Source organism: Astatotilapia calliptera, chromosome 6, assembly GCF_900246225.1.
Source record: "Astatotilapia calliptera chromosome 6, fAstCal1.2, whole genome shotgun sequence".
Lineage (NCBI taxonomy): Eukaryota > Metazoa > Chordata > Actinopteri > Cichliformes > Cichlidae > Astatotilapia > Astatotilapia calliptera.
Window position 1 is genome coordinate 33,864,420 of NC_039307.1, and position 25,838 is coordinate 33,890,257.

General features: G+C 40.4%; 1 protein-coding gene across 3 annotated transcripts in view; it reads left to right on the top strand.

Annotated features, from left to right (window-relative positions):
• Window positions 1-25,838, top strand: part of LOC113024643 (voltage-dependent T-type calcium channel subunit alpha-1I-like) — a 264,807-nt gene that overhangs the window by 175,405 nt on the left and 63,564 nt on the right. For all 3 annotated transcript variants that reach the window (XM_026171859.1, XM_026171860.1, XM_026171858.1), the window contains 10 exons: window positions 80-480; window positions 7,921-8,072; window positions 10,193-10,378; window positions 11,511-11,628; window positions 12,580-12,735; window positions 15,965-16,052; window positions 18,586-18,752; window positions 22,722-22,792; window positions 23,064-23,562; window positions 24,509-24,609. In XM_026171859.1, coding sequence (XP_026027644.1) covers window positions 80-480; window positions 7,921-8,072; window positions 10,193-10,378; window positions 11,511-11,628; window positions 12,580-12,735; window positions 15,965-16,052; window positions 18,586-18,752; window positions 22,722-22,792; window positions 23,064-23,562; window positions 24,509-24,609 — 1,939 coding nt within the window. The remainder of the gene's footprint in view (window positions 1-79; window positions 481-7,920; window positions 8,073-10,192; window positions 10,379-11,510; window positions 11,629-12,579; window positions 12,736-15,964; window positions 16,053-18,585; window positions 18,753-22,721; window positions 22,793-23,063; window positions 23,563-24,508; window positions 24,610-25,838) is intronic.

The window sequence follows — 25,838 nt, forward strand, 5'->3', positions numbered from 1 at the left end:
ACGTAACTGTAAGAAAGTAGTATTTATCTATTTGATTTATAGGATCACCCTTTAATCTCTCCATCTTGCATTTTGTAAGGCCCGCCATGTCCCCATCACAACAAACTAGGCCATGCCTCATCCGCTGAGCCTGTGGCCCTCACTGCTGCCTCCGCCACAGACGGCTGCCCTCAGTGCGCGGCAGCGCTGGCGCTCTCTGACGGGGTGGGACCAGTTCGAAATGCAGCGAGTGACGAAACAGAAGAGGGAACTGTGGAGGAATCAGACAGGGATGGTGTACAGTCCAGTACTAAAGGGAAGGACAAACAAGGCCATGAAGGTGCAGAGTCTTGTTGTAGTCCGAAGAAAGGATGCAAGGAGCTGTGGTACGAGATCAGGATGAAACTGTGGGGCATCGTGGAGAGCAAGTATTTTAACCGAGGCATCATGATCGCCATTTTGATCAACACCATCAGCATGGGCATTGAGCACCACGAGCAGGTACAGCTGGCTTTTTACATTTGTTCATGTTCCCCTCATTTATTTCATTATTTAGGAAATCTTTCATTGTTTAATTAAATATTTAAATATCTTAATTATCTCTCTCAGTCTTTCATATATTTGAGGGTTATGCACTAGAGTGCAAAAGTTGTCAGACAGTACTCGTTTCTTCATGTTTCTTTATACTATGTTCCCATTTCTTTATTATTAGTTTCAGCTAAAGATAACACAGTTTTACAGGCATGAAGTATAACTTTTGCACCAACAGCGTGATTTCCAAACAGTTATTAGTTGCAAACTTGACATATCTCAGCACAGTGTGTCCTTTTAAAGAATTCAGGAAACTGGACATGGAGACGACAAAAGTTGACAGGACTACAAATCTATCGACAGCAGATGAACAGTATCTGAAAGTCACGGCCTTAAGAAATAGGGAAAAAAATCAGCACTGACACAGGACCTGAGAGATGCCCTTCAGGTGGTCCATCTATTGTTCGCTGATGCCTCATCATAAATAGTCTCAGGTGGAAAGGTGACAAGGAGCCATTTTCAAGGAATGGAAACAGGAAGAAAAGATGGAAGTGTGTTGTGTGTCTGTATAGGTTTTCAGTCATCCAGGTAATGGCGGTCTTTATGTTTGCATGAGTCTTTAAAAAAGGCGTGGGTGATTACCTTCACCCTGTGTGACTCACATGATCAGTAGTGGGTCAACAATCCTCAGGACACTTTCCAAATGAGACAGCCCGCACTAGGGGTTAAATACTGCTCTCGAGGGTTCTGATAAAGTTTCATAGATGAGAGCTGAAGCGTTTTTGCAAATATAAAAAAGCCTTTAACACTGAGGTATGACAAATTACACAAGAGCAATGGGTCTTATGAAGTGATGAATCTATGTTTGATTCAAATTGTCATCAGCATTGTTCGCATCAGTGGGTCGGGAGAGACGTACAACACATACTTGCACATACTTCCCATTTTCCTATTAAAATGTAAAGATATAATGGTGACTCAAGACTTTTGCACAGTACTGTATATAGATTTTTTGTTGTCTATCAGCACGGACACTTACATACTGTCAGCAAACAATTCAACAAAAATAACTTTACAATCATTTATAACTTGGACAATTTTTGATGACTTCTAGAATTGCACAACAAAGTTATTTGTTAACATTTAAACTGTTGTGTACGTATCATTTGACTGTTACGTTAGATGCTGTTAAGACATTGGATGCATGTGCTGCAGATTTTCTCTGTAATAGTTGTTATAGAAAGTAAAGACAGCCATGTTGGCTCCTTTGGAGATTACAAAGTTGCTTCTACCTCGTTCCTGTCATTGCCCTGCATGTCCACACTCCTGCAGTGTAAAGCTCTTCCCCCATTCGTACAGGTGTTGGCTTAATATTCGTCTTTATAGTGTGCTCCCCCAGTTTATGCAACAGATTGCATCTAGGATCATGACATCATATTATACAAGCGTGAACTTTCGTTTGGATCGCACTGATTAAATTCTCTCCAAGCAATGAAAATAAGGCACTTCCTGTTCTTTTTCAACTTTCACTGATTTTTCTTCTTTTCTTCTTCTTTCCTCTCTTTTTCTGATGCTCGGCTTTGTGAACTCTTTTTTTTCCCCCCTATCAATATTTCTTGCTTTCGCTATACCATCGCCCACTCACGCCTGCCACCGCCGCAGTGGTGGGTCGTCTCTCATCTCAGGGGCTGCTAAAAATAGAGGCAGAACGAGAGAGGCAGAGAGAGAGAGTCTTTGCTGCTTCAATGGTGAGGAAATAGTGAGCTGAAATGTCTGTGGTTCCACTGCCTGTTTAGCAAACTGAAGTCATGCCTCCCTCTGTTTGAACAGTGAGTATCAGAGGCTTGATCTGCCTCATCACTGTGATTTTCCACCTGTAGAGAAGGGAGGTGCTTACACCTGTCCAAGGTTTTGTTGTTGCTCGGGGTGGTTTTTCCTTCTTTTTTTTTTTATATCTGGCAGCCACTACGGCAGGAGACCAGACGTTATTCGGACAGTGTAATGTCCAAATGTCATCCTTTGATGCTATCAGTTCTGTAAATATGTGTTGTATAGGCTGTTTATAAATTCTATCAGAACATTCTAGAAATTCACAGACAGTTACTGAGAATGGAGAGGGAGAAAAAATGAGAATTAAGAACTAACAAAAGGGTATATTTCTAATAAAAAGGCTAAACAGGGGACCATAAATGGGGTGGTTGCTATCATATAGACCATGTGAGAAGATGTGTTTGCCAGGATGACGTCTTCATTCAGGCATCCTTGTTGATGAACTTTTGATTTTTCATTTCCGTTGTATTTATATAGCCCTTTAAATCACAACAGTCAGCTCAAGGCTGTTTATATTGTAGTGTAAAGACCCAACAATCACATCACCCCTTATGAGCAAGCACGTGGAGACAGTAGGAAGGAAAAACTCCCTTCTAACAGGAAGAAACCTCCAGCAAAACCAGGCTCAGGTTGGGGCAGGCATTTGCCATGACCGGTTGGGGGTGAGGAAAAGAAAACAGAAGGTTGGATCTTTTTCCAAAGTTGACATGCAATCTATTTTAGTGCCAGTCCTCCATCAGCTCGTGGCATGTTGTCCTCTTTGTCTCTTGCACCACCTTTAAATCTCCTCATCTTTAGTTCTTTTGGCCTCAGATAGCAATGTTTAATACCCAAGCTCAGCGAGGAACAGAATTTTCAGCTGTTTTGGCCAGCTGTCATCACTGAGGTTTGTACTGTGGAAAGCCTCTCAACAGAGCAGATTTGAATCTTTTTGCTGGCAGCTTTTCTTGATCATCCTTAGTATGTGGTCTTGAGGACCTGGTAGTAAAACTGACAGGTTGTGCTGCTAGATGGCACTGTTTATGTGATGGTATGCCACATCTGGCCCGATTCTGGTTTGGTGTATGTGGCCCAGGCTCATAGAAAACAGGTTTGGCCCAGATCCAGCATCAAGCTGGCACTTCTGACTGACTGGTGTCATGGCAGGGTGTATATCAACCAGCTGTGGGCCAGGTCTGGCAATGATGGCACTATTTATGTTCTTATTTTCCTATTTTAGTTAGAAGATCCAAATGTCATGTTGCAATACTATACTGCTATGCTAGCCAACGTTTCAGATGCAGGTTTGACAGGTTTGTGAGTTTACACTTTATCCAAAACCTAGTGAGGGTTTACTCACGTTTACCACCGGGTGGTTGTAGCTCAGGAGGTACAACAGGTCGCCTACTGAAGGTTAGTGGTTTGATCCCTGGCTCCTCCAGTCTGCATGTCAAGAGTGTGAATGTGTGTGAATGTAGTTAGGAAGCACTCAGTGTAGAGAACGTGTGTGATTGGGTGAATGTGGCATGTTGTATAGAGCATTTTGAGTAATCCGCGAGAGGCGAGGAGAGGAGAGTAATCCTGGTGCCTCTGTCAGTGCGCCCCAGGGTGGCTGTGGCTACAGTGTAGCTTGCCATCACCGGTGTGTGAGTGTGTGTGTGTGAATGGGTGGATGACTGGATGTGTAAAAGCACTTTGGGGTCCTTAGGGACTAGTAATGCACTATACAAATACAGGCCATTTTAGAAAAGCGCTATACACAGCAAAATCTCCAGTGTTAAATTAACACTAGAGAGTGTCGTGGGCGACCGTGGCTCAGGGGGTTGGGAATCGCATCTGTAACCGGAAGGTCGCCGGTTTGATCCCTGGGCTCTCTGTCCTGGTCGTTGTGTCCCTGGGCAAGACACTTTACCCTACTTGCCTACTGGTGTTGGCCAGAGGGGCCGATGGCGCGATATGGCAGCCTCGCTTCTGTCAGTCTGCCCCAGGGCAGCTGTGGCTACAACTGTAGCTTGCCTCCATCAGTGTGTGAGAGTGAATGAATAGTGGTATTGTAAAGCGCTTTGGGTGCCTTGAAAAGCGCTATATAAATCCAATCCATTAATATATGGGTCCACACCTCTGAGTGTTAAATACAACACTGTTGAGTGTTAAATTAACACTTTTGACAGTGTTATATGTTTAAAAGTAACCTAGTCAGTTTTGAAGATTAACAATGGCTAACACTGAGCAGTGCTGATTTTCTAACACTGGAAAATAACTCAAAATGTTAGAAATATTCCAGTGTTAGAAAATCAGCACTGCTCAGTGTTAGCCATTGTTAATCTTCAAAACTGACTAGGTTACTTTTAAACATATAACACCAGAGATGGGCAGTAACGCGTTACTTGTAACTTGTAACGCGTTACTGTAATCTGATTACTTTTTAAAAGTAACTAGTAAAGTAAGGGATTACTATTGCAAAAACGGTAATTAGATTACCGTTACTTTCCCGTAGGAACGCTGCGTTACTGCGTTACTAAAACCGTGATTTTTTTGCGAGAATGTCTCACGACAGTGACGTAAGCGAGTGCGCCGTTAGTGACAACAGCTGTGTGCAGATCAACAATGGATCACATATCGATTGTGGGAGAGAGTATGAGCGTGCAGCGTTTAAAGCGTGGAAGTACTGACCTTACTTTGAGTTTGATTCCATAAAAAGTGACAAAAACATTAGCGTCCATTGTGCGTGGGAAGAAAACTTCTTTTTACAGCGAAAAAAACCCCTAAACTTCCGAGCAAGCACCGAGTGCGCAACGACGTAATGGGAAACTCACAGAGAAAGTCGCGGATTCTTCAACTGACCACGGCACACCTGCACCAGGGTAAACCTCCGCCTACCGCAGTCCTGCTTTACAGGTGAAAATAGAGCAACAGGACCGCTGAGTCTTTGACTTTATTTATTTTCTGCTGTGTTTTACTTGCATCTATTTGAAAGACTGAGTGTAAACACAAAAAAAAATATTTTATGTGCTGGAATGTGCAGAAAATAGGTTTAAATGTTAAACTAATTTATTCAAGTCAGAGAATGTTGCATATAATTAAATTTTTGCTTGATGCATAAAGTTAAAAGATTAAAACTGATAAAACAAGTTAAAAAAAGGGACTTTTCCATTTGATTACATTTTGTATGATGGATTATGTAGAAAAAGTAGAATTGGGCTGAAAGATCTATCGCTTTATTACCTATTCAGGTTGTAAATCGTGTTTTTAAAAAGTAACTAAGTAACTAAGTAATTAATTACTTTTGAAAATAAGTAATCAGTAAAGTAACGGGATTACTCTTTTGGGGAAGTAATCAGTAATTAGTTACTGATTACTTTTTTCAAGTAACTTGACCAACACTGTATAACACATCAAACAGCCATCCTTTTTTGCGGTGTGTGGGCCATATGTAAGCACTTTCTGTGTCGCTATGTGGAAATGTGCTGTTTACTGGGGAGTGACTTCTGGCCACTGTACCATACAAGACTTAAGATTGTTGTCCAGTTGGATATTTTGAGATCAACTCACTGGATGGTGAACTCTAGGAAAAGTCTGAGGGCTTCCAAATTTCTCCTATTCACAGATGATGGAGACCACTGTGCTCGTTGATTCATATCATTGATTCTCTGATCTCTGAAGTTCAGTCGTTCTCAGTTAAGATCTCAGATCAGAGTACTTCTTCAGATGTTATTTATGCAGAATTGACCAGCTCATTTCAACAAGAAGAACCCACTAAGTGCTGGACAAATTAGATTAGGATGGCACACACAGACCTAAAGACGATGAGAGTCAGCAGCACCATCTGACAAAGCTAATTGCGTATAAGCATCCAATTTATGTGCGTCTCTCTTTTTAAGCCAAAATCAGAAAGAAGTTCAATGGGCTACAAGAATTTGCGATGCACTGAGTTATTGCATGACCTCATTTAGTTGAAGATTCAAGGTCAAGTTTGATTTCCTCCAACAGTGTGCCAAGGACAAGTGCTTTGGCATTTTGCCATTTCAAATAAATTGGCTCAAATGGTGAAAATTTCCTTTCTTTTTACCCTGTTGCACCTGTTTGCTGCATTATTCGCTAAGAAAGTTACTACTACGAACCCTGGTCTAACTGCAGTGTATGATTGATTCGAACACCTTTCCTTGACAAATTTAGACTTGACTGCCTGATTACAGGTATTTTTAGAGCCCAAACTACTAGTTCACAAGTGAATTCTGCTTACTTTTCTAAGTCAACCTGGAAGTCCTCAGTATGATAGAAAATCCCTGCTTTTCTAATTTGATTCCATGTATCAGCTAACAAAAAAACTCAAGTCTTTAGATCTGTTTCCAGGTCTGCAGTAATGAGACAGCAGTAATGGATCTCCAGGGACTGCCAGCACTGTTTGGCTGGTCTGGACACTGATGGGCATACATCATTAGCCCATGTTTTCACACTGCAAACAGTCATTAGGCGTGACAAACACACACAGTATATAGGGGTAACAAAAAGCTGCACACATGCGCACAGACATGTAAATATGATAAACACAGTGCTCATTGATTCTGGGATGTTGAAATGTCATTGCTGAAGTTGCAGAGGAGCTCTGTGGAATAGAGATGTGCTGGAAATCACGAGTGTGCCAGATTTAGTGCTTTGTATGTGTGTCTGCGTGTATATATATGGCTGTTCTTCATCGTATTGAGCAAATCTATACAAAAAGCCAGAAAGAGAGAGATGTGTTCAAATGAAACAGAACAACATTAGACGACAAGAATATATATATATATATATGTATGTATAGATACATAGATAGATATGTTGCAACGGCATATGGAGGATTGAAAATGAAATAAATAAAACAACAAAAAAGAAATAACCAAATGATTGTGCTAGTGTGTTAATAAGTTGACTTATTATGATTAATTATGGCTAGTGCAATTACTATGATGGTAAACTGACAACTGAAGACCAAAAAGATACTGTATATGAAATCTGAGCTCTTAAAGACATTTTTTGGATATAAATGTGGTCTTTCAGCAGTCTTCAGGGTGGACTGAGTAAATTCTGTTTCTTTAATTAATATCTGCAAAATGTATTGATGAGCTTTATAATTGGTTTAACTATTGCCTGCTGCTGTTTGGGATTGGTGCAGACAGCAGATTACAGACTATTTGAACATGCCGACGATATTTTACTGATTGTCAAACAAACTGAGACCTTCAGAAGACAGATCTTTATTATCTTTAAACTTTTAAATTAAGCATAATCACACTTTCTTTTTAGCTAGTAACTAGAAGCTTGACTGTTTTGAATGTCTCTGCCTATCATCCTTATACACAGGGGTGCACATAAGTGGTCCGCAGGTGCGCATTCACTGTCAAAATAATAGACGCGCACCAGATAAGAAGTTGCAGCATATAAAAGGCAAAAACAGTGCCTTTTATATGTACGCGAACGCACGTTGCTACTTCTTATCTGGTGCGCGTCTTTTATTTTGACAGCGAATGCGCACCTGCGGACCACTTATGTGCACCCCTGCTTATATACCTCTCTTTCATTTCTAATTTCTCTTACTTTTATTTGTCTCTATGCTAACAGCCAGAGGAGCTCACCAATGTTCTGGAGATCTGCAACATCGTCTTTACAAGCATGTTCTCCTTGGAGATGATCCTCAAGCTCACAGCTTTTGGCTCTTTCAACTACCTGAGAAACCCTTACAACGTCTTTGATGGAATCATTGTCATCATAAGGTACTAAAACACTGATTGCAGTTGTTACGTACAGCTTTTAAAGGTTACCCTTATGTGTGGACAGCCATAGATATGTCAGAGCTAAAGGTAATTTTAGAGTTTGAATGTCCTCAATAGCACAAGAAGACGGAAGTAGGCTTTGGAGAGTAAAAAAAACAGTTTCTAATATAGTAACTGATGTAATTTAGATATCGGCTTTTTTTTCATTTGCCAGACGATTCTGGAAAGAGAGCCTGCAGTTTAATTATTCATACTTTGTCAAATTGTCATGTGCTTTCTATCTTGTTCAAATGTACCACCTGTATGGATTTAGATGCCAAAGCGTCAGAAAGCAGCAAACAGATTTTGTCTTTTGTTTTGTGTGCCTGGAAGCTTCAGGTGAGTGGCAATGCCTTTGATCTGCTGGTGTTTTTTTCCCCCAATTCATCTGGTTAGGCGCCTTTGTGTGTGATCCCCATTATAACCCCGAGATCAAATACACATCAAAGCAACTAAAACTGAACAAGATCAAATGTGCAACCCATCACAGAAGATACATGGTGATTGAACATATCTGCATCTGTCTTCTTATCTCTTGCCCCGCTACCCATTTCCATCTCTTTTTCTATCTGAACGTCCTCAGCTATTTATACTGAGCTGCTATGCAAGGGTCCCTATTCGGTCTTTGTCAATTCAAAGCCAACGCTATTTTGATGTGCTGAGTGAGGCCTTTGAAAGCTACTAACCCGAGGAGACGTGTTTCTTTAAAGGCATATTTTTCACGAGAGAACAGCTCTCTGTTCACGTTAAATATCCGTCAGAATGAGAAAGAAAATAGACAGCAAAACTTCAGCCATCACGTTTTGTGAACTCATGTACAAATAAAAGCATTTAGAGCTTCACTTGCAATCTCAAGAACCCTGGTAACCTGCTAGTGGACAAATGAATTACTTGAAGATTAAAAAGTGACCACAAATTTAACATGGATCAGTTACTACACTTACTTGAGTTGATGGGAAAAGAAATGAGAAATTAGAATCAGTACTGATTCCCTTAAAGGTTAGGGACTTGAAGGTGTATAATAATGAAAATGAACACTTTTGGCCTTGTGCTGCAGCAATAATTATCTGCAATATTGCTTGAAAATGATCTTGAGCAATATTTCTCCAGTCTTTCAGAAGGTCTTCCAAAGTCTTCCTTCGGCCATTGGATTCAAGATTTTCAATTCATTGCATGTACAGGGTTTGCAGTTTCTCTCTCAGTCTAGTATAGAAAGAGATCATTATGAAAAGATAAAAGGGAATATAAAATAAATCAAGCCCATGTGCATTAGTGCAGTAGTGCAAATACAATAGCAAAGATGTGTTGTGTTGAGTCCTTGTGTGCGACCAGCTAAGATAAACCTCTTGAATGTGTTACATTCCAGTGCTAGTGTGTGTTGAAAATGGACGCTTTCTCATTGATTTTCAATGCAGTCCTTGTACTTGACTATTTTCAGAGGAATTTTGTTAAGGCACTTAACATTGACCTTTGAATCATGCTTTAAAATAAGGCACCTAATGCAAGTGATGAACCAGTGCTGTGTGTGCACACGATGGACTACAGAGCGAAGAAGCAGTTAGAAGTTGTTTTCTTAGGCATAAAATATGTTCACATTTAGTTCCCATGAGCCAAAATGTTTCAGCCAGTTTTTTCTACTCTTGGCTGTGTGTGATGTCAGTGAGAGTGGATATTCATCATATGGTCATCTCAGGCAGGGCAGGTGTAGTTGCAGTTATAGCCACTGTTGAAACGTGTTTGCAAGAAATGAGCAAAATACAAAACAAAACAATTATTCTTCGTCCTCATAGACTCGCAGTAAAACATAAGTCTTATTAAAAATATTAATATTAAATATTAAAACAAAAGATTTGTTTATTTATATAATTAATTGAGGAAAATATGCTCTGTATGAACTGAATGTATCATGAAATTTAAACTTTTTATTGTAGTTATGTAATACAACCAAAATGTAAATGTTATTGTAGTTACGTGTAAAAGGGCATTTTTTCATTTATGCTTTATGTACATATGTAAGTGTTTTTTCTGTACATGCTATGTTAAAATGGACATTTAGCAGCATTTTGTGCTTCACCCCTCAGTGTGTGTGAGATTATCGGCCAGTCGGATGGTGGTTTGTCTGTTTTGAGGACCTTCAGGCTGCTGAGGGTGCTGAAACTGGTGAGGTTCATGCCAGCTCTCAGGAGACAGCTGGTGGTCCTGATGAAGACCATGGACAACGTGGCCACCTTCTGCATGTTACTAATGCTCTTCATCTTCATCTTTAGGTAAGGTGTACACACTGTGTGATCATAATAAAAGAAGAAGAATGTAAACGGCTCGTTTGATCCGTTTCTTTCAGCTGTGTTTTTAGTTGGTGTCAGGAACAGTACTGTGAGTCAGATCTCTGTTTCACCCTCTACTTTCATGGTGTGGCACGTATTGGCTTTAGATCTGCACAGCTGCTTACCAGCAACCATTGTAGCACAGACGGTCACAACATTCCACAGCAGCTATTAACCCTGGGTACAAAATAACAAGCAGACCCTTGATGATCTGGTTAGATTTTAACAAGCATACACTTAAGTGAGTAGAGCAACAAGGGCACATTTGTGATGCTCAAGCACTGCCACAGAACTGCTTTGAGAGTTAATAGGTCCTTTAGTGGGTGTTCAGTGTACACAGTATTTGTTGTCTTTATTTATATACTGTTTTCAGATTTGCATGCCACTCACATCCCTGTAATTTTGTTTTGTAATGTCTGAGGAAAATGACCCTGAGATCTCAGTGTGCTTTAAAAAAAATCCTCTGTGTGTCTGTTCAGACTCATACACAGGGTTAATGTAAAAGGAAGTCATTGTTAAATTAAATGTTATTTTACATACAGTGTTAAAAAAAAAGTAATTAGACAACTTCATTTTTCCATCGGTTAGATTTTTAACAGCTAAATTTAAAACTTTTCTCTGTAACGCCACATTTAATACCCATAATGGCAACGTGAATGCTTTTTTTCTTCAGAAATGTTACTAAATGAAACGTTTGAGACTGTTGGTGAATGTTTAGTTTGGTTCTTAACATTTTAAATGGTCGCTGGAGCGGATTAAATCTCATGTAGCCGTTCCCCAGCGTCCAACAGCACTCAGGCATTTACAGCCATTTAATTTATTTCAGCTCGGAAAGTCACACAGTACAAAACAAATGATGACACTTAAAAATAAATAAATAAAACTGAATTTACACAGTTAGGAACCTTTAGGGTACAGATACAGCTTAATTATCCAAAGCGTCTTTGTGTGTGATTCTATAAAAGATGATTGTATTTGTATCATGCTTAAATGGATTTAACAAAGATCTGAATTTAATTATTAGTCAGGTATATCAGATGACCGAGTGTATGTTGTGTGGTATATTGTATTGCAGTATCCTTGGGATGCACATTTTTGGATGCAAATTCAGTCTTAAGACGGAGACCGGAGACACAGTACCAGACAGGAAGAACTTTGATTCCTTGCTGTGGGCCATTGTCACCGTTTTTCAGGTATTCAACATATCATAGCTTTGATTTATATGAGCACAACATGCCTCAAACTACAGGCATGCCTCAAACCTGACCCTGTCAGGTTAATTGTTAACCTGACAGGGTCAGGTTAACAATTACATGCCATCACTTTGTGATAATTCATCAGTTAACTGTGATAATCACATTGAAACAGTCACATCAACGTTTTAAATTCAGAGTACAGCCAGAACCTGATATGTTTAAAACAGAAACTCTGAAATGTTTCTACAAATAGTTACGTAGTTGCTGCCGGGAAGGAGTTTCTTGCTGTTGGCAAAGTTAGCAACCAGTTGAGTTGACTCCGTCAAAGAGATGCAGTGGTGACTGACTAAAATTGGTTGCAAACGGGGATCCAGTGCAGTCACCTTGCAACCCAAAGTGGTCACCCATAGCTTAACCCTTTCATCCATGAGTTATGACAACCTGGATATTTTTATTCATCTTTAGGCATGAAAAAACCACAGGCATGATTTTTGAACTTCATTTTTTAAACATGTACTTTTCAAAGAGTTTTTTACACGTCCACTTAGGTGGACAACGCTGGCTGCCCAGTGGGTGGCAGGGTATGGAGTGACACATCAGTGTCCAATGTAGTGGTTTATGTGCAAGTATACCATCAATACTGACACAAATACAAGAAAACAGCCTTCAGTGGAATAGCTGTCCACTGTAGTGACCACTATGCGTAAGAGGGTTAAGGGTGCTGCATCCTCAACCTCTGGCCAACCAGCTGGTCACTGTAACTATTTCCAGTTGGTCAGTAAAAGTGAAAAAATTCTGTTTAACCAACCAGCCAAATTGTTTTATTGGTCACAAGGATGTTGCAGTTCTATTTTTACTCCAGCATGACTAGAGTCGTTTAGCGCTCAACAATCAGTAGGCCCTTTTTGTGTTACTAACCTCCTACGTCTGTCTATGCAAATCTCAAAGATTCTGACCCAGGAGGACTGGAACACAGTTTTGTACAATGGTATGGCAGCGACCTCACCGCTTGCTGCTCTGTACTTTGTGGCCCTCATGACATTTGGAAACTACGTCCTCTTCAACCTGCTGGTCGCCATCCTGGTTGAAGGCTTTCAGGCAGAGGTAAGGGGCATAGGTCAACCCGATGCTGACTGCTGCCACATTTCAAACTGCACAATGTAAGCTTGTTCATCTTTTAATTGTTACTCATCTAAAATTATTAATCCAATTCTGTGTTCATCAGTAGTGAAATATTTCTAATTATTATTGTTGTATTGGCCTCTAACAGCCACCAGAGAAACTCAATAAATGAACATGATTATGTCTGGCAATAATTTAACTAGTTTATAAGTCCAAATTATACCACGACTCAATGGAATAATCGTATAAATTGATGGAGGAGCACTTAGCTTACAGATATTTGAAAACATCCACCAAATAAGTGCCACATCTCTAATATCGTAAAAAGCACGGCCTCGTAAGCTGTTTGGCCGCCTGTGATTTAGATACATTTCCAAACTTTGGCACTTCTCTATCTAACTTGACCCGATGCTTGCACTCCCTGCACAGTGATCTCTTGTGTGGTCCACTGATATCAGTCTGTCTGTGTCTCTCAAACTGAAGAATTTAACCTTTGGCAAAGACCTTCACAGCTAAAATAAACCGAGCTGTTGCCCTCTGTTGATTTCCATAATCACTGAATTGAGCAGATTTACATGTTTACAGCATGTCTACACAGTCAACACTTCGACTGTTTTTCAGCCATCCATCTTATGGCATTTGACAAAATGGATTAAATTCTATTTAAATCAGACTGTCTGCACAGTCCACGTAATACATGTAATGTATTGCTTTCATTTGAACACAGCTCAAAATGTATTTTTGTGCTTTAAGTCTGTTTTTTTCCGTTTTATGCATACAGCTGCAATGACTGCGTATTGAGCTGCCAAAACTCGGGTGACCTACAATCTAATGTGCCTCAAGTGCAGTATGGATATTATGCTGCATCATCTTTTATCATTCCTGTTACATAATAAACTCAGCAGAGGGGCTTTGCATGCTAGCTTCTTTACATAGATGTGTAAAACCTCATACATACAAGTTGACTGTATTATCAGTCAGGCAAGGATAGACAAACGTTACACACATAATGTTCAGAGTATTTGCTCTGTGCACTAAATATGGTGACTTCTATCAACATTAAAGCCATCACATCCATAAAAAACGTATTTCCTGCAATACTTCTTCTGAATGTCAAACTGTTATCACAGTACAAGCAGGAACTGAAATGATGTTCAGTGGGGGAATCAAATATTTGACACGCTGATAAAGAAATAAACAATCTGTATTTTTTTGGTAGGTTAATTTTAATGGAAAGACACCAAATTTCAGTCAAAAATCCAGAAAATACACATTACATAAAAGTTTTACATTGATTTACACACCACTGAGTGAAATAAATCTTTGATCCAAAAGATGACTTAGCGCTTGATGGAGAAACCCTTGTTGGTAAGCAGAGGCGTATGATGTTTCTTATAGTTTTTCAAAAGATTTTTACACATCTCGGGAGAGTTTGTGTCCTTTTTGTTTTCTTGGGTGACTCTTGCAACTTGAAAATTCAGCTCCCAGATTTTCTGGGCTTCACAGATTTTCTGTAGGACTGATGTCTGGAGGCAATGCACCGACCTTAATGTTCTTCACCTTTGTTGCCTCGGTTGTATGTTTTGTGTTATCGTCATGTTGGAAGACCAATCGATGATCCATCTTCAGGATGGAAAAAAGCAGAGCAGAGGGAGGGAAGGAGGTTCTCATCCAAGACTTTATAGTACATGGCCCCATCGATTGGCCCCTCAATACGGTGAAGTTGTCCTGTATCTATACGGGCCCCAAGGCATAGTTTTCATCTCTGTGCTTGACTGTGGGGTAGGCCTTCTTTATGTCATTCTCAGCATTTTTCTTCCTCTGAAGATGGCGGGTCAAGTTTATGCCAAAGAGCTCAATCTTGCATCAAGCTCCAGGCTGAGGAAGGTTGATGGTCATTTTATATGTCTTCCATTTCTGACTAATCGTACCAGCAGCTGTCAGCTTCTCGCCAAGCTTCTTGCTGAAGGTCTTGTAGCTCACTCCAGCCTGGTGCAGCTCCACAATTTTGTCCCCGACGTCCTTTGACAGCTCTTTGGTCTTGCCCGTGGTGGAGGAGAGGCTAAAATGGAAGAAATTGACTCTGTGGACAGCTGTGCTTTATACACATAATAAGTTGAGATCAGGGGTGTCTATAATTCATTGATTAATGATTACTTGATTGTAATACGTGTGCCACATGGACACACAGCTAAAGAGGGAGCCAGAAGTATAAATAAAACTGAATTGAATTGAATGAGAATTCTGGCTTGGTTGTAGGGGATCAAATACGTATTTCACTCAGTGACAAATGTCTAGACATTTTGTTGATATTCTGTCTCTTTTCATTAAAACCAAACTACAGTGAAAATTTAGACTGTTCATTTGTTTGTAGGTGAGGTTTGAGAACATGAGGATCTAAATATAGTAAAAGAAATGAACAAAAATCAAGTTTAAAATCTGTTTTGTGCTGTAGAAAAAAAGAGTGATGATATATATTATAGTATTGGTCCTATGTAATAATAATTAAATACAGCAGAATTTCTGAAGCCATCCCTCTCAGTGGAAAACACTGCAAAAGTGATGCTGTCAATCTGCCCTCAGCTGTCAAACGATGTCAGATGATATCACTGGAAAATTGTAGTGTGGTTGAGTAACCCAGTTGAGTTTTCATACACAGATCAAAGCATTACCATATTCATGGCATGTAGCTATGATGTGTGAGTTGGGAGGGAAACATTGACACAAATCACGCGGCTCTTGATTGATCTTTCTGAAATGCCAAAACAAAACCCTGCCATCAGTCATTCAGTCTGTCTCTCTTCCTGCCTTTTATTCTCTCCTTTCTCTCGCTGTCGGCCTTTTCTCCTCCAGCTCGCTCCCCTTCCTCCACTCATCTGTTCTGGGTCTACAACTGCGACACACTAGGGATTATTGAGCCAATTTACTCCCTCAATGAAGACTGTAGGGGAAATCCCATTGGTCTTAACCAAGTCTGAGAGGGCTCCTGGAGTAGTGTGTCAGTACTTTGAGGGTTTTACAGACTTACAGAGGGGCGTCGATCTAAGATTGTCTGATAGTATGTTTAAATACGTCTGATAGCTGTTGTGAGGGAGCACTGTTTTGCCCCGGAGATTAAAGGCTGGCGTATGACAAAATCTGAAAAAAAAAAGTCTGTGACAAAAATCTTTTAGACCACGAGTCCTGTCTGATAGATTTTTTTTATCTACAGGGTGATGCAAATCGTTCATATTCAGACGATGATCACTCCTCCTCCAACTTTGACGAGAGTGAAAAACGTGACTCCATCAAGTTGTCTGGTAAGAGCGACATCCAAACTTTCTGATTACACTCAGCTGCCATGTTATTAGTACCACTCAGCTAAAAAAGGCCTGAAGTAAGATCGACATGCATGAGGTCAGAATGTTTGGTTTTGTTAAAAATGTTTATTTTTAAGGATTTAACGCTAATACCTCAATTCACATACTGCATCATTTATCTCAAAATGGAACAACGTGCTCGAGAATCTGCCTGCTCATCGAATTTTAGCTCTTTGTTTTTCACTGAGGCTTATCCAAAGGGAGGTTAAATGTGCTCGACTCAAACTAAGACGGAAGCATTTGCCAAAAGCTTAAAAACTTGTAAAATTGCAGAAAATAGCCTGTAGTCAACAAAGATGAATGGGCTCTGTCTATATCCAGCCTCACAGTAAAATTGTTGAAGCAGTACAGACTTCCTCAACAGATCCAACAAACAATGCAGTTCAGAGAGGATTAAATATGAGTTCAGAGGCTGGAGGATCGCTTCTATACCATCTGAGTGGGCTAAGTTTGCACAAAAGATCTGGTCTCTGCACTGCGGTGCAGACAAAAAGGGAAGCTTGTAGACTCCGTCTTCATAGATGGGAAAAATGCAAAATTAAAAATGCAAAATTAATAAAGTATACCTCTATCCTGTCTGAATAGATGCAATCCATCACAGAGGTATACTTTGTTTGGCTTCAGCCTGTTCATATGGGTACATCAAGTTTTCTAATGCATCTGTTTCCTGTTTGTCTCTCCCTGTCTGTCCACCCATCCAACCAGTTCATATGAATCCATATAACTCTTGAAAACTCTTAAGTTTATTAATACTCGAGAATAAAATGAGTATATTTTAAAAGACAATAGGTAATTATGAAAACTAAAATATCTAATAGGAGAAAGTATAGGTATTTTATGTTCAAAGGTCACTGCAACTCTTAGTGTGAAGTCCCAAGACACAAGTACAACTGACGTGGGCCCTTATTAAATGGTAAAGGCCCAAACAGACCTATCAGAGAGCAGAAACGTCAGGAGTGGCCAAATCAACAATCTGGTGTATTCTTAAAAAAAAGGAATGCAGCAACACAAAAAGACCTCTGAGACCAAAGAGAACAGCTAAAAGTGTACGATTGCAGAATTTTTATCTTTGGTTAAAAGCACCTTAAAAACATCAAGACAAGGCAAAGACACTCATTAAAAGTTCAGTGTACCACTGTCGTAGGCTCCAATGATTCATAAATGTCACTAAAGAGGGTTTATAAAAAGACATGAGATAGTTTTCCATCACAGGGAAACAAAAGCTCCAGAGCAGTGCTAACAACGTAGCCACGTCATCAACCACTAAAGACTATTTTTGTCATGGTCCTGGGTCCTTTTGGCCCAGCCGTTTAAGTTTCCTTTGTTTGTTGTCATTTTTTGCATTATGTTAAGGATTATCTTGGTTTCCTACATTATTCTGTCCACGTTTACATGGTTGTATGAGTTCTTGTGCCATCTTGTTTTCCCCAGCCTGTCATGTCTGCCTCTCTCCCTCGTGCTCCTCATGTTCTCTCTCCCTCTCCAGTGTACGTCTCTTTGTACTTCCTGTTTTACTTTGATAGTCTCCGTCTGTGTCCGTCATGTTGTGTTGCTCTTCCTCAGTCTCATTATTATCATTATTCGTGTCAGCTGTGTTCCCTGTGTGCTCCTACGGTCCTCGCAGTTCCGTGTCGCATCGTCCCTCGTGGTTGTGTGGAATTCTCTGTGTGTTTCTCGAGTGTTTAGCTAACTAGTTTTTCCCAGTTTAGTTTTGTATTGTTTGTTTCCCCTTCTGTAAATAAAGACGTTTTTGAGTTACATCCCATTTCCATGAGTCTGCTTCTGGGTCCTCTCCTGCCTGCACACAGCCATTTTCATGACAATTTTGCTTTGGGATCACAGCAGACAGGAGACCTGGCTAAATGTGCAGGTGCCAGTAGATAGCTAATCAGTAGAATTTACCACACTTGTGTTCAGACTTGGCCTTCATTTTTAACCCAGCTGTGCACCTGCAAATTGAATATGAATATGCCTCCAAAACCACCCCTATATCACCCATAACCAACTTAAGAGTGTTGACAGTATAAGGTTTCTAACTTATTTAGGACAGGGTTGGAGCACAAATTAGAGCCTATTTGTAACATCTGCTATTATCCCCAGCAGTTTATAAAGAGATCAAATTAATATTGAGCAGAACTAAGTTGAGCATGTTGGTTACAGCCGTCACAGTAATACCAGTGTCTCATGTTGCCGTTTCTTTATTATTTTGTTTTTGTTATGTGTCTCCATCCCTGGAGGTTTTCAAATGGAAATTTAGTAAATGTAAGGCACCCAGAGACAGCTTGAAAAGAAATGTGTCGGCTATGAGAAAAGAATTGCAGTCTTATGACTGAATCCCAGAAATCAACTGAAATTGGACTAAGTATATGAGAATAGCTTCTCATGTCTTAGCAGTCAGGCATTAAACTATGACTGAGGGAAGTTTGGATTGCTATCACAACACTTTTAACCCATCTGTTATTTTCCATTCTAGACCCGAGGATCTGCACCCTGACACCAAACGGCCACCTGGAGCTGGGTGCCCTTTCAGCACCCAGGGGATCCTACTCCTCGGAGAGGCGGAGCTTCACCATGGATTCTAGAAAGAGCAGCGTTATGAGCCTGGGCAAGAGCAGCCTGGAGAGACGCTCCCTCTCCCTGGTACTTTATCACACTGTCATACTTCAGACGGTCGTGCACACACGTAAACACAACTTCTCAGCCTATTCTCAACAAATCATGTGTACTTTATGGTTTACGTTGCCTCCGAGCACTTTTCAACCATTCCTGTTATGACTCTATGAGCTGTTTGCGGCTTTATACAATGATAAATATGTTTTCCTCTTTAGCAGAACGCCTTGGTTTCAAGTTTATATTTAGCGTCGACGATGTCTGTTTACAGATTTTAAACTGGCCCAAAATATGCAATCCATCACAGTGAATGTGTAGTTCAATTCATTTGAAATGTATTTCATTATGTCAGGTTACGGACACAGATGCTTGTAATGAATGTTAAAATACTGACTATAATATAATATAATATAATATAATATAATATAATATAATATAGTATAATATAATATAGTATAATATAATATAATATAGTATAATATAATATAGTATAATATAATATAATATAATATAATATGATATAATAATACTGAGATGTCTCGGTTCACCCTGTATAATGACTTTATTCTATGTATGTATATGTCTGGATGAACCTTATTTCCTCCTTAACAGGTGGACCAAGGTGAATGAAACTTTGACTGACCGTCATCATTCATTCAGCGATTAATAGCATTTGCATGTTTTTAAAAAGATTATTATAAATTCCGCTTCCCTTCATTTTCATAGATCTAATGTTCAGTATTTCATTACCATGTGCTATTGATGTTAGGCTCTCTGTTTTCATCTCTTTCACGTGTCATGTTTAGCATGAGTCACCCATCTGTAAGTATGATGCACATGTTAACACTCCACTCGCCGCTAGTACGCTGTAACCCACCCCTTTAAGGAGATCATCCCTTGACCGTGGATGCTATTTTTAGATTGATCTTGAAGTCCTTTTCTGAGCACTTCAAGGATCAAGGATGAATGATCTTAATTATCCCTGAGGGGCAATTTGTTGTACGGTCAGCAGAAACCACAAAAGCATCAAGCCAACAATAAAAACATAATAATTATACCACTAAGAACACACTAAATAAGACTTCCAGAATAAAATATCACCATTAAAAACAATTATTTATTTAAAAGAATAATGGCAGCTGACCCAAATGAGACCCGACCTGCAGGCTAGCAAGCAGCTTGAACTACTTGGATGAGGGTTGGCTGGGAGTGACTGGGCCTAACCTTACACAAGAGAGGGAGGTCATTCAGGGTCACATCTTCCAGTCCGTTCTTGGTTTTGAGGTTTAGTGACTTGTACCGCCTGACCAACCAGAATCTAAAAAATGAGAATAAAAAAAACTCAGAGGTTCTGCCGACATAACAACCACGAAGCTCGCAATAAAAGTACATGTGTTGGTCAGCTTTTCTTTAGACAGCATCCACCTGAAGCTCAAAAGTGGAAAGGTGTTTACTCTGCTGTACAAACGCCATCTCTTTAGTTTCTGATGCATTCGTGTCCAAGAAGGACAGCTTACCCACTCTGTGAAATCCCCCACCGCAGGGTCATCACTACTCGGAAGAGACGCAGTGCCTGTTTTGTCTGCAAACTTAACAAATATGGCCCACCGTGTATTGGATTTGACCTCTTTTGGTAAAGAGCAAGAAAATAAAAAGAGGCAAAAGAACTCTAGTGTGTCAAAATACCAACTCTTGAACTTTAATTTCATTTTTGGAAGTTGAAAGGATCTAAATCTGGCCACGAGGGCACATGATGAACGATGTCAGTGTGCTGTTAGCAGGGGCCGCACGCCATAGCTGGGCTCATTTTTTTGGCCAAATGTTGATCCTCAAATGACTGAGCACAACAGGAGAACTCAGTACTGAGTGCTTGAATGTTGAAAAGGTATTAGGAGCAATAACCTTTCTAACAGGTCACAGTTAGGGCTGGATCAGGTGAACCTTAGTCATGCTGCTTCCCATGATTACACTGAGCACTTCCTGTCTTTTGCAGCACTAGTTTTGTCCTGTTTATTTTTCCACGGTGTCTCTGTGTTCTCTTTTTGTTTTTTCTCATCCCTTTCCCCCTCACCACCCGAGCAGCCTCAGGAGAGACAATATAAAGTGCCTCGAGAAAACCGCTGCTGTGAATTGGCTCTATATCGATAAAATTGAACTGAATTGAAATGAATTGAATTCACTGTGCACAACCCCTTGAAAGTCAATAAACCAGTGTGCATGCTTCTTGCACTCTTGACCTGATGTATCTGAAGCACCAATAGTAATAGCATCCATGCTGCAAGCAGACTTTATGACCACACCTCATGCAGTAGGCACATTCTTGCAAATCTTATTATATGGCATCTTAGAATTTCATAGCACTCTTTTGCTATTTATTTATGGGTGACATTTATGTGTGAAAAAAGCTTGCAATTAAGGCTAATAAATGACAATTTATTTGCACCATCCTGTAAACATTCAGTAATATATATATAGTATACAAAAATCCACAGCAGGAATTCCCCTATTGTTGTGTCCACTGAACCAGAACTGAAGAAAAACTGAAACAGTTCTACAAGGGCTGGCTCGGCATACAGTTGCCATGGTAACTTCTATTAATTGACTGTTCCCTTCTTCTGTTCATCCGCAGAGAAACTGTGGGAGAAAGAAGGGAAAAAAGGCGACAGGGAGAAGTAGAGGGGAGGAAAAAAAGACGGAGCAGAGAGAGAGAGATGGTGATGGAGACAAACAGGAAGGATGATTCAGTAATAAAAAAAAAAGGGCAGTGAAAACATGTGAGATGAAAGTCTGTGGTTTAGCAACCGCAAAGGTTACGATGTTAAACACGGTGGGTGTGCGAGATCCACTTCACTGTGAAGTCTCCTCCTCTTCTCTCACAGCACTCCAGGTTTATTGATATCAGTAGGCACCGGTTACATCACTCAACTAATAAGCGTTCGAGAGAGCTGTGTATAAATGTTGTGTTTTTGGTTGAAGTTTTGTCAGGAACCACTTTTTATCTATTTTTTTCCCCCACGAAATGACACTCAGACTATGAGATGATGTGTTTGTCGGCTGTGATGGAAATTCATCACTCTAACGTTGTATATTGCTAGAAAAGAATGAGCCTCAACACAAACGTTCCTGTAGAGTGTTTGCATGTTGTTTAACTGTGCAGTAGATGTGTGTAATCTAATGTGTGTGATATAAATGTATCGTTCATGTGGTTATTTGTTTGCTTTGATGACAACTATCTATAGCCAGTGACCTTTAGATCAGATTTACAGAAAGTTGTAACTGCTACAATATGCTTGCAAGTGAAGGCAGCAGCTGGTGTCTGTCACTCGCCGTTCTTCTTGGGCGATCTGCAGTGCAGCTCTGTGTGGACTCAAGTGTTACTTAACATTTAGCTTTCATGCTTCGCTACAGTTTATTTAGAGGACGATGCATAGATTCTCTGGCTCGGGTTTTGATTGGCAACATGTACATTTCCGAGGGTAAAACATATAATTAGAACCATCAGGCTCAGAGGATTAGACATGCGGAAACAAAAAGAACTGTTGGTGTTCCTTTAAGTGGAACTGGCACTCTGGGGTTTGTATATTAAAGTAGATGACAACCTGCAGTGCACTGCAATCTTATTTTTAAAAAGCTCAATTTATACTTCGTTTGTTCAGCTGTTTTATATTTGTTGTTTAATTTGTGGATAATTGACATACACTAACAGCCGCGCTCTTGTTTCCGTTCCATTTTCCTTTTAACCAATGTTTTAGTGACATTAGTCTCTGGCTGGAATACTGTAAGTGCCGAAAAAGTCATTGCAGAAAGAAAGTCGATCGCTCTAGAGGTGATACAATCATCCATTGAATTAAAAATATTAAATTCTAGGAGTGAACAATTTTTTTAGGACTTAGTTTTTATTTGTCATTGCTAATTTTGGGGTGTTTGGGTCTTTGACACCTCACTGAGAGACATTCAGTGGATCAGAAACTTCTCTGAAATGCTGCGTTTCTCTTTTAGCGCCACGGTCGCAGTTCCAACTACCACAACTGGGGGCGTCCGTTCCCTCCGCAGTCTGGATGGAGTCGCAGGTACACAGTTAAATTCAGTTGCAACCACTGATTCCAGCTGTTGTCTTAATGAACTTCCAGAACCATTAAGCTGTAATTACCTCCTTGGAAACATCAGACCTTTGATGTTATTTTATTTTCCTATTAGCTTCGAGTCTAAATGCTTAGCACATAAAACTTTATAAAACAGTATTGATCGCCTTCTGTTGATACAGTTCTACTGACATTTTACAAGCCGTTCATGAATATGTATGACCTTTTAATTGTACCTTTAATCACTTGTGCTCTGCAGGTCTAGCTCAAACAGCCTAGGTCGAAGGAGCTATGGGTTCAGCGGATTACCTCCAGTGGGAGGCAGCCTCCGCTTGCACAGCACCCGCTCGCCCCACTCCTACACCTTTGCGCCAGAGCAGGAGTCCCTTCTTTCCCACCCAGCCCACTCCCATCATCCTCTGCCCCCTCATCATCCACCTCCGCCCCCATTTTTCCTCTCCAGGCATTTTGCTGCAAGGAGAGATCGGCGGGCTCTTTCCCTCGAACTCCCTGAATTGTTTCGGGCAGGTGGACAGCCGCCAGGCCTTCCTCCCATCCACCCAGACGCTGGCAAAAGGAGTGGGTCTGGAGCGGGGGGCTCCATTACAGGAGGGTCTGTGGCCGGCAGCGGTTTAGGAGTGGATCACCGGGACTGTAATGGCAAGGCACCAGGTCCCCACACTCAGCTTATGGTTGAGGTTTTCCCTCAAGTCAATGCACGCAAGGACAGAACAGACCTTGATGAAGAAACAGACTATGTAAGTGGTTTACTACCAGCTCTCTGAAGCGCAGTGATTCATTTACTGTGATCGATTTTCAATGATAAGCAGCAGGTCCTTGTTATAGCTGTATTGATAAACAGGAATAACCATAGAAACTCCCTTAATTCTTCTTTATCTCATTATTACTCAGAAATCCAGGCATTAAGGAAGACGCATGGTTGTTGGTGAAGGAAAGATCTAGCTAAATAGCAAACTGTAGACTGTAATGATATGAGGTGACTATAGTAACTTTTTTCCAACTTCTGCTCCAGTATTTATACTATTGTCATGTTAGTGGATGGGTCAAGTTCAGAAACCCTAGCAACAGCAGCTCATGGTGCTGAACCCATCATTAGCAGTTTAACCATCTAACTTCAACGTTTGCTGCTTAGTTCACACAAACTTTAAGATAATATGGTGCCACTTTAGTTTGGTAATGCTATAGGTGGTGCAGAAGGTGTCAGGTAGAGATGAGAAACGAAGGAGTCGAGAATGTGTTTGTTGTTGTTGTTTCTGCAGTGAAATAAGAGAGGGCCTTCGGGGCTTTGCTCAGTCATGCTGCTTGTGGTCGATAAATAGAGATTCTTTATATAAATAGAGGTTTTCCCAAAATGCCCTGATTATACTGAAAACCAAAACAAGACATAAATCATCATTATTTTAGGATTTGGTGCAGGAATTTGTGGCAGCAGTGACTTTGCACTTACTGTTACTTTGTCTACAAACACACTGAAGCCATCTTAGAGAATAGTAATTCATGTATTCTACTTTGGTTGATATTAATAATATTAATAATAATAATAATAATGATGGATTGCATTTATATAGCACTATTCCTGATAGAATAAGGCATATATTCTGACCAGAAAAGTATCAATATTCTAATAATTCAGAGAAATCAATGCTAATTCCTCTTCTGTATTTTCCCTCCTCTCCAATGAAGAGTTTGTGCTTCCGTATCCAGAAGATGATGGAGGTGTATAAGCCAGACTGGTGTGAAACCAGAGAGGAGTGGTCAGTCTACATGTTCTCCCCTCAGAATAAGTGAGTGCAACACAGATTTAGGTGCAAATTCAAATCTAATGACAGGGTTGTTTGCATGTGCTGCCAAACCAGAGTCGGTCACGCAGATCGAACGCTGTCCTGATGACGTGTTTTTTTCAGCTTTTTATATTTAAACTGAGAAAAGAAATCTTCCCGAATCAACTTCTTTAAATGACTGTAGAATTCAAAACATTCTGTATGTGGGCTTTGAAATGTACAACAAATGCAACCTTTTAGCGAGAGACATACAAAGAGACAAGCATGTCTCTTAATGTGCTAATACTTGTAATTGTTTGCTCTGGCAAAGTGGTTTTACCAAGGCTCTATGGAGACAAAGAGGGTGTGGGGAAAAAGGCTCATCAAGCAAGACCAATGGCCCTGAAAAATAAACGTCTGCGAATGTTTTCAGCTCTAGCTGGATAATGTAGAAGAACAACAAGATGCATAGCCAGAGTGTTGTTTCCACAGAGAAAACTCCTGGTTTCACAAATAGCTTGTTAAAGTGATGTCACTGTGTTATTCTCCTCCTAAAGCATTTTTTTTCTGAAGACAGAGCGGTAGTCTGGGCTGTGTTTTCCATCAGAATTCAATTCATTGCCGGTAGAAACTTCCCTGAAAGCAACATGAAAGAAAAATCACTCAGTCTTTCGTTCGCTCACTCACTCGATTCCCTGCGTGCTGATAGCTACTTAAGGGAAGCCGGGCCCCAGGGCTGTGTTTTGGCATCCTGGCAGGTGCCATCTGTCAAGCAAAGGCTGTGTGTATGTGTGTGAGGATGGCGTCAGACCGTATCGCCGGTAAAGTCTTGTTGCTTGGTTGTACATGTGTTTGGATGACTTTGCATATGTCCGTGTGGGAGCGTGTAAGCGTGTGTATGTGTGTGAGTGCACATGTTTTGTCAAGATCATTTGTGTTCACTCTAACAAGCAATAGAGGCAAACATACTGAAGGAGAAAGAAACCAACATTAAAAGTTGTGTCTCGGGTAGGGTAAGTGCTTACGCCAACACAGCCGCTGGTGATGATCAATATCGGGGGGACAGAGTTGCCAGATTTGAATCAATAGATAAAGAGACAGAGTTGCCAGGTCTTGAGGAAAAGCATTCAGATTAGCACATCGATCCCATCAGAGCCTGCAGATGACGTGAGATTGGGTGCGTGAGGGCTTCACTCTGGACCCGCATGTTTTCTTTACTGGTTCTATAGCTGACAGTTTGACCACCCGGCACC